Genomic DNA, 9,370 nt, shown 5'->3' with positions numbered 1-9,370 from the left:
CTATCCTCTGAGGCAGGAGGAATCCGAACATTCCTGCGAGAACACTGACAGACCCCTGCAAATGTTGTTACCGTGAAACACAAGCTGATGTTATACCTACCGAGCTGCTACTACTACTAGCCTTTGCGATGCCTTTTCAACATAAGTAGCTATGAAATGAGCCTGCTCGTGTGTTACATTTGGTATGTGAGACTGCCCTGAGAATAGCAACTGGTAAATTCTGGGGTGGGGAATTGAACAAATCCTATAATCTTAAGAAATAAATAAAAACATGTCTCTCTTCTCTGCAAGTTGCACCCCTATTTATCATCTGGCTGCCAATTGTACGCTGTAATTACATTATTTGTTGCAGCTATTTTTCAAAACTGTGCAGTTCCTTTGGAGACATGCACTGCTTTAACTTAGCCATTCTCTTCCTCTGCCCCGCTGTGATGCTTTTATCATACTACTCGTCATACGCTAGCAGCCACAATCTTGTGCTCCCAAGAATGGCCCCACAGAAAGGCTAAGATGAATCTTCAGATGGCTTCTTAAATTTATTCCTTTCCTCTCTTGCTATTGTTAGTAAAGCAATAAGGTTTTTCTTTTTTTTTTATGCCTCGTTCTTGTAATCCTGTTGGAAAGGATGAAGACACAGGGTAGGAGAAATCTTTGCAGGGTGACAGCTTTTTAACACTGAATAATCTACTGCTGTGCATGCTAATAGATGGTGCTAGGTTTGATTAACTAATTTTGCAAATGAATATCTAAGTAAATTACTTTTGCAGATTGTTTCCAATGATTCTTTCTCTTTAATCTCCTCTTTGAATAGTTTCATAATGATAGTTGCTGCTGATGGTAAGAATCATATCAAACCCTGGGGTATGTATCTCATAGTAAATATATAATTTTTTGTAAGATAATACCTGCTATTATCTTACACAAGAAAACCCTCGCCGTCACACACATCTGATTTAAAGGTATATAGTCATAGTTTCAAGATAATTTTTTTCAGAAGTTTCAAAGTCATATAGGGACTTTCAAATAGAGACAGACATACTTCAATTGCAAATAAACACCTGCTTGGCCCAAGACGTCTTTGAAAAATCCTACATGCCTATATGTCTATAGAGGTGTGGTCCTTTTGCAGACCTAATACAAAATTGGGACTAAAAATGTAAGACTTTTTCTCTTCTTTTTCTTTGCTACTTGAAAGTAAAATATTTTCCTTTAAGCCAAAATATCATGTGATGTACTTATGCAAACACTTCTACACCCATTCCACTTAATCAGAAAATCCATCATTCTTTCTCAAGAAGACATGGTCTTAGCCTATACTCTGTACTTATCTCATTGTCCATAGGTCACTACATACTTAAATACCTGTATTTTTAGTAATTTAATATTTCTTAGATGTTTGCATGTAAAAGACACAACTTCATACACCATCCACAGCCTGTGTTCCCTTGCCTCAGCTGAATAAACCCGTGTCTGGACAGCCTAACTTACCTATTTGCTGTCAAACCACTACAGTGCTGCTAATGCTCAACACGTCAGCATCGTATCATCTCCTCTCTGAAACCCTACATGAGCTTTTCCATGTATCCCTGAATCACATTTAATTTCCAAGCCGTCACCCTGAAATACTTCATAACATTTCTCTCAAACACATTGTTTTGCCTCCTTTCTTACTTCTCCGTCATTCTGCCTCTAACCTCTCTCACTTATTTTATCACTTAGCACCTTCTGCTCTCTTGCCCCGACACAGGCTCTGTGTTTGTCTGCCAATGCGGTGTTCACTCATCTTTCTTCCTTCAAACCCATCTTCTCGCCTTCTAGCGTGTAATTATCTGACAGCAATTTATCAGGAGCAAGCAGAGGCTACATGGGTGTCCCCTCCATCCACTCATACATGCAAAGTCAAATAACTCATTCTGAAGCCCCACCGGCATTTTTAAACAACAGCCGATGACCTCTGCTTCCTCCCATACCACAGAATGGGGCACTGCAGGTGGTGGTGGGCAGCAGAGGAAGAGCATACCAGCTATATTGCCTCTGAGCAGGAGAAATGGGAAATACACATTTCAGTTGCACTTACCGGTTCCTATTGCTAGATATCCAATCCGAGATTAACGTTGCAGCCTGCTGGTGACAGTGTTTGTTACCGAAGCTGCAGGCCAACATGATGACTTCCCGACGCAACTCTCTGTTCAAATTAAAGAAAGCAGTAAGGCTGCATTAATGAATGTGTTTGCACGTTTACAAAAAGCTATTTCTTACAACAATGACAGCAACTGATATTTGGGCAACATATCAAAGATAATCCAGCTACACAAATCTCAGTGCCAATTTAATGCCTACAGCTGCTGCAACAACTAAAGAAAGGTCATGGACCAAAAGCAGCCCCCATTTACAGTTAGGCACTCTTCCTGACCTCTGTGGTCACATGAGTCCAAGTTCTTAAATATGCAGTGCAGTCAGCTTTTAAATTAAGACTTAGGAAATCATGTTCTCCAAACTCAGGAAAGCGGAATTCACCTCACAGCAGCTCTCCCTCTAACCCAGAAAGGAAAAACAGAAGGAAGACATAGCTAGGAAAGCATGACATGCTGAAGATGACACCACATTTTAGGAGAGTGCATTATTACAACTACATCCTGCAAACAATTAAAAAAAAACCACAAAAAACCAGTACTCATGTTGGTAGGATGCTTGAACAAGTGATTTGTTTAAATTATTCGTTGGCCATCCAAGCTTGAGATACATTGATGCGACTTGTCTTAAAATATACTCCTGAGAGGGAAAAGAAAAATATATTCATCATTAACATTTATTTTTTATTTAAAATTGAAATACTATTGACTATTGAGTTTTTGTCTCTCTCTTTAATGTCAAATAATGTCCTACTTTCCAAAGACTTTGATTTGCATTTACCAAAACATGTCCATATATAATCCTCCTTCACTCCTGTAGTGAGAAGTAATCTGTAGAACAGCTATTTGGTTAGGTGTCCGGTATAAGACAATTTATTGTTATACACCTCATTGATTTAAGAAGAGGTTCTTACATGATATTTTGAACTCAAAATACACAGTCAAAAAGTTGCAAGAGTGTCAACAGCTTAATTGCTGCTCTATGGCCAATCTCAACTACAACATGCACATTCACTTTTAAAAAAATATTTTTTTAATATCCATAGCCATAGAAAAAACTTTACCTAAGTACAGTCAATTGACTTCAAAATACTGAACAATGTGGTTGCAAATAAGCTTTGTACATTTAATGACACTATGTTTTAAGTTTAGGTTCTTGGTGTGCTTAAAGAATAAAACGAGCCCAAGATCTATTTTAGTTACTTTTACTTTTTAGACAGGAGACTTATTTACATATTCTGGCCAGTTGTGAAGAAAACCACTGTCATTGTATTCAGCATAATCTTTTACCACTGGAATTTACCAATTTGAAAAAGAGAACTGATATATAAAAAACCGCATAGGACAGCATCTATTTTATTCTTATGGATGCACGGGCATGTATATATGATGCCAACACAAAAGGAGATTCATAGTGCAGCTTTCTCTGGCAGATATGTTATTCTTTGACTAAAACCACTTTTTATTTCCTCTGCTATCACCTCTGCTTTCAAAGCTCTCATCAATAGTGATAAAACACAACCCAGACATGAATTTTAGTGGTTTTATTTATTAAAATTATGTTTTCTTTACACAGCCATGTTTAAAAGTGAAATAGCAATGGCAGACTCATAAGAATATTTCTGTGCAGTTAACAACAGACTAAGCATGCACGTTATCTCCACATCATTTTATATTATGGCTCTGGTTTGCATGCACGCCTACACTGCACAGAAAGAATTTCAATGTGTCTTTATTAATGTGTACTATATGTTCTACAAAAATAATTTTCCATGTTAGCAGGTATTTCTCTGTGTGTACATACACATGTATGTACTTCTACATATATACACACATCCAGCAACCTCTAGTTTCCTGCTCTCTGAGTATGTGTGTCTGTGGACATACACACAAGTAAATATATGTTTAAGAAGAGAAAAGCACCTTTAAGCATTTTAGGCTTTAGAGAGTTCCTTCATTTGAAGGCTTTACAAAATTACATAAAATTACAGTTGGCCACTGAAAATATGTAGATGACATAAAATTCGTAGTGAATAAAAAACCCCAAGAGTTCATAATTGTCATTGACTGCAATCAAATCCTGTGTACTTCATCAAACATGCTTCAGTGTAGCTAGCATTTTTTTTAATTTATTTCAGGTAAAATGGTAAAATGTTTGTCATGTCTATCTTAATTATCTACTGCTAGCTGTTACTGCTATCCCTTTGGACCCAATTATGAATGGGCTTTTGATTCAATGGTGATCTAATCCTTGTTAATTAAGGTAACTGCATTGAATTCACCGTGTTTTTTTGGATGAAATACTGACTACAAATCTTTACTTCAGTTGCGCCTGTATTTGGTGTCCTTGCTGAGCTTGGGCATCAATCTAAACATCGCCATAGGGCTCCTCAAAAGAGAAAATCTGGAAATAGATTACTTTGGCTCTTTTAAGTGAAATACTTTGTCATAATATTTTGTAGGAGGGATAATTACCTTTCCTTCTACTAATCATATATGCCTCAAACAACAGTTATCACTGTTCAAACGCAAATGCTTGACAATTGCTATGTTTAAATAAAGAATAATTAGGAAGAAAGCTAATACCCCTAGGTCATTCACAGTATCTGACTGGGGAATAGTTCAACTCCTGGCAGTGAAAGGAGAGAGAGAGAGAAGGCACGGGGCTGGGGGGGAGGGAGGGAGACTGTCTCTCTTACATTGAAGATGTTGTAGTTTTCCGTGCGGTCCAGCAATTTATCTAGAGGATAAAGAGCTCGGCTGGCAGCATGCCATGGCAGAAAATCCTTCTCCTCTGAAAGGTATCTGATAATCTCCAAAGGAATATTCTGAGGCAAATAACCAGCTCTGCATAATAAAAGACGTTAGTATTAAATTGTTTTTGCAGAACATACATGATGAGGCAAAAATGACTTCATTTTTTCCAAATGAAATTAAAAGGCAGAAAAACATTATAAACTCATCACACTGTAATGACATAAAAGCCAACCTTATAAAAAACAGCAGCTCATAGTCTCTCCCAACACACGTGCAAGCATACTTACTGGGTGAAGGAAGGCATGAAGACACGTGAAAACTAGACAAACTATACCGACTTTTTATGGGTTCCTGTGGCTACAAAGGACATGAACGATGAAGTAACTGACTTTAAGCAAAAAAAACAAAAGGAAGGTGCTGCTTTGCTGATTTGTAAGATAGAAAGCTCTCTGCATAAAATCAATAACCCAAGGCATTTTTCTTCAGAGAACATTTCTACTGGACATGGGCAATTGGGAAGAACTAATGGAGAAGAAGCATCCTTTAGTTTCACAGTTCTCCTCCCACTCTTTTCTCTGTCCTTTAGAGCTGCCTTGCCTTCTATCTACCTTCAGCCGTTTTGGAACAACTTATTTTATTAAACTGAAGTGGCATCCAGTGACATCACTTTGGTTAAGGATGTTTCGCCACTTTCCACATAAACTATGTTTTCTTCAGGCGTTTATAAATCAATCAGCTGGAAGTTTGCCCCATTCTTGTACAGTCATAAAGGACCTCTCCCTGCAATGGAAAGAGTTTAGTGGGGTTTCAGGAAGGCTTTTTAAATTAATAGCTTTACAAGTAAAGTGCAATACAGACACAAGTATTTGAAAGCTGCTTTTTAAAACTGAGTACTGGAAATACCAAGCTTTAGGATTTGTTCTCATATTCTTTCTCAAAGAGCATTTTTTCTTAACTATCCAGACTGCAGAAACAAAGTGCAACCCTGTGGGTGTGAACTTTCCAGAAATACACAGGTGTATTTTTCTCCTGATGCACGTGTTTAAATCCCAAAGGAGTTCTCTATCCACCTAGAGAGGAGATACCGATTCTGTTTTCATTAAACACCTAAAGTCAGCAAGTTGGTTGCCACAAGTGTCACTTTAACAAGTATGATATGTCTTCATAGACTATTTTTTTTCCTTGTTGGTTGCAAATGTTCCCCTTAATTTCCATCACTGTCTGGGGAAGGGATGCATGCACATAGCAAAGACAGACAATTACACAGATTATTATAGAAATGCACCAATATATACATGTTGATGTAAATATTGATCTCAGTTGTAACAGCATATAAAAACTACTTCGCTAAAATATTTGAAATAGATTGTTCTTTTTGGTACGGTCCAAAACCATAGCTTCCTTGCAAGGTGCACCACATCCGTGCAAGCCATTGTTTTTCAGAGTCCCTATTGGAAGAATTACACCCTGTCCCTTCATGTTCTCAGGGAAAAAGTGAATTCATGTAACACCTTTCAAAAGTATCTATCCCATGTCCCTGTGATGCCCCACTCTCCAGTCTGCTGCATGTCATCTTTGTCCACATTTTGTCAGCAAGGCTCTGTCCTCAACTCCAATTACAGCACATAAGCAAGAAAAACAAGATCACTTGGGGATCTCACTGTTTCACTCGGGAACTGAGCAGATATGAATGAGAATGGTAGTGCTCTTAAGAGTGGCTGGTGGCCAGAGTTCAATGCATCTGAAGACAGAGAAAGTAAGCTAACTGTACATTACTCCATTGTATAGGTCTTATTTCTGAAGCAGCAAAATATCATCAAGATGAGTTTGAGGTCTTAATACTTTGTAAACATGTGTAACCATAATTAATAGAGCCAGAAGCAAGCTGGATTGACTGCAGTTAAAAATCTTGGAGATAATGTTAGCAAAGAGGTAAACTAGCTTGAAGTTGCATATATGTAATTAGTTCCTAATGGGATTTGTGATTATTGTTACTGATAATTTGACTGACATGAGAAAGTGTGGAATAAGGAACAAGAGGAATAGCTCTAAGAAACATGCTGCTTAAGGAATAAACAGACAAATGTTTATTATAGCTTCACTAATGGACATTTAGGATCATGCTTCTGAAATTAAATCTCTATATGCTAAGCACAAAAGGGAAATCTTTGCTGCAAAACAAACAGATTATGTCTTTTTAAGCTTAACTTCTCCATAAAGACACATAAGAAGTGAACTCAGAGAGATCGATCACTTATTCCTGAGCTTTCGGCCTTCCTAATGAGTTTCAAAATTGTGACTCTTAGATGATGATACTCATCCTCTTCACAACAGAAACTGTTACTCTCATCACTCACTACTTCTTACTCTCATCACTCACTGCTTCTAACTTCCAAATTTATCAGACCATTCAGTCCTGCCTGCTGCTCCCCTGTCCCCTAGTTTTCCTCATGTTTCCCTGAGGATATATTCCTTCTCACAAAAACACATCGTGGCAAAGTCTGTGTTTGTCCTGTTTACTCCTGAACTTCTCTTTCAGGAAAGCTTATGACAGTATCATCAAAATCAACACCCCACATCAAAAGAATCAGTCCTAAAAGCAGGGACGGGGACGAGGGGAGGTCCTTGTGGATGACATTATTGTATAAATGACAACAAATTCAATGACAAATCACTTCAGATCATGATTTTCAGGGAAAATGGTTATGGCTGCTATGATCAATGTTAAACTCTCTGTCAGCACATGTTGGGCAGATGTGCTTCAAGTACAGCTTCTAGGCTGGACCTCTGAGGGAACCTGAGCAAGAGACACATCTAAAATCCTTTTTCAGTGTCAGTTAAGATAGAAGCTCTTCCTGAAGGAAACAGAAGTGCTTCAGGAACTTTGCCTTGGCAGAATATTCTTTATATTCTACACTATTTTATTGTATGGATACCTACAGAAAACCACGATAGCCCTATTCTTGCACCGTCAGCCACTAAGCCATGTTTATGAACCTCTTATTCCAAATACACCACACTCCCAGATTATTTGCCATCAAACAGTTTCTGTGAAGAGGTAGTGATAAGACACGCATTGTTTTACCTTTTTGTGTAAAATGTGGTACATAATGTATATGTTATAAGATATTAAATGTATATTACAGCTTAAAAAGCTTGAGGAATAATTTCATTCACAAAAGAAGGAAAGAGTTGGGTAAGAGTAAGGCCAAATACTAAGGCTGCTAATTTTTGGCATTCATAGTTGAGAAAATAGGATATAAGGAGAAGCTCTCACCCTAAACCATAAAAGAGATAAACCATGAACCATAAAACGGATAAAAAGTTCTAAAATCCAGATCACAAATCTAGGACCTGTGTGAATTGTCCTGGGAGGTAGCATGACTATCATGCCAACCAGGTCAGCAGAAGACAGAAACTAGCCAAAGCAGCATGACTGTGTGGTGAGCTATGCTCTAGTATTCTGCATCTTCAGAATGCACAGCAGCTGGTTTCTTAAGCTTTGCATTTTAGTACAATCGTATTCTTTTACTTTACACTAAAAGCTTGTCCAGCACTAAGAGTGATTTCAAGACTCCTCTTTCCCAGGGGATGCTGCATGCAGCAAGACATACTGACTCACTTGAACAGTGGCAAACTCACCAGCCAAGGGGTGCTGGCATGCTTCTAGGATTCTCCTTCACTAGCCTGGTAGAACTTAGTTTAAAGATGGTTACACAGGATCTGGGCAGTAAAAGCAAAATTTTTGCATCCAGCAAAGCAGGAAGGAATGGTCAGGCTCACGAGTGTCACAGGACTTGTGACAAACACACACCACCGAATGGCCAACAGCTGCTAATTGAAGCCACTTGTGTCATTTATGGAGGAGGATAATAACCAAGACAAGGAAAGAAGGCAGAATGGGTCTGTTCTCTGTGAACTCTGATGGAAAAATACAGACCTGCAGAAATGTTGAACAGAAATGTTTAACAATTATCATTACAATAATAAGAAAAGTAACAGCAGCAACCTTCCCATCAAAGGAAAAAAAATGCAAAATAATTTCCTTGTCACATAATTGTCTGGAAATACTTACTCAAAGGCACTACGGAGTATAATGTAAGTAAATGCTCTACACACGCAGCTTTGCGGCTTGATTTATCACGCTCCCAACAATGTCACTGGAAGGTCAGTCACAGAAATCCTTATTTTCTTGTGTCTTTTTAGCCATCAATCATATTTTTATCCTTAAAGTCCAGCAAAAGTACTATCAGATATTGCTGCCAAAGTCCAAATGCATAAGAGCCAGGGCTAAGAGACAAGGTTCTTTTCCAGCTTAGCCATCTCAGAGGAAAATTGAAATACTGTCTGTCACTTGGGGAATAACTGATTATGGGCTATACCAAAACCAGGTAACAAATATAAACACTGCAGAAATACTGCGATGTACAATCTTATGTCTGGTCTGAAACACTCACACTGGTTCTCCAGGCATGTCTCCA

At 38.1% G+C, this 9,370-nt stretch overlaps 1 protein-coding gene across 1 annotated transcript in view; it reads right to left on the bottom strand.

Moving 5' to 3' along the window:
* Positions 1 to 4,979, bottom strand: part of LOC104621875 (thyrotropin-releasing hormone-degrading ectoenzyme-like) — a gene marked incomplete at its 5' end in the record, with an annotated part of 26,527 nt that extends 21,548 nt beyond the window's left edge. Inside the window, 3 exons of the mRNA XM_010288490.1 lie at positions 2,078 to 2,185; positions 2,675 to 2,772; positions 4,832 to 4,979. Coding sequence (XP_010286792.1) covers positions 2,078 to 2,185; positions 2,675 to 2,772; positions 4,832 to 4,979 — 354 coding nt within the window. The remainder of the gene's footprint in view (positions 1 to 2,077; positions 2,186 to 2,674; positions 2,773 to 4,831) is intronic.
* Between the last annotated feature and the right edge of the window lie 4,391 nt (positions 4,980 to 9,370).

This window comes from Phaethon lepturus, unplaced genomic scaffold, assembly GCF_000687285.1.
Source record: "Phaethon lepturus isolate BGI_N335 unplaced genomic scaffold, ASM68728v1 scaffold1856, whole genome shotgun sequence".
Lineage (NCBI taxonomy): Eukaryota > Metazoa > Chordata > Aves > Phaethontiformes > Phaethontidae > Phaethon > Phaethon lepturus.
This window is presented reverse-complemented; position numbering and strand designations above follow the sequence as displayed.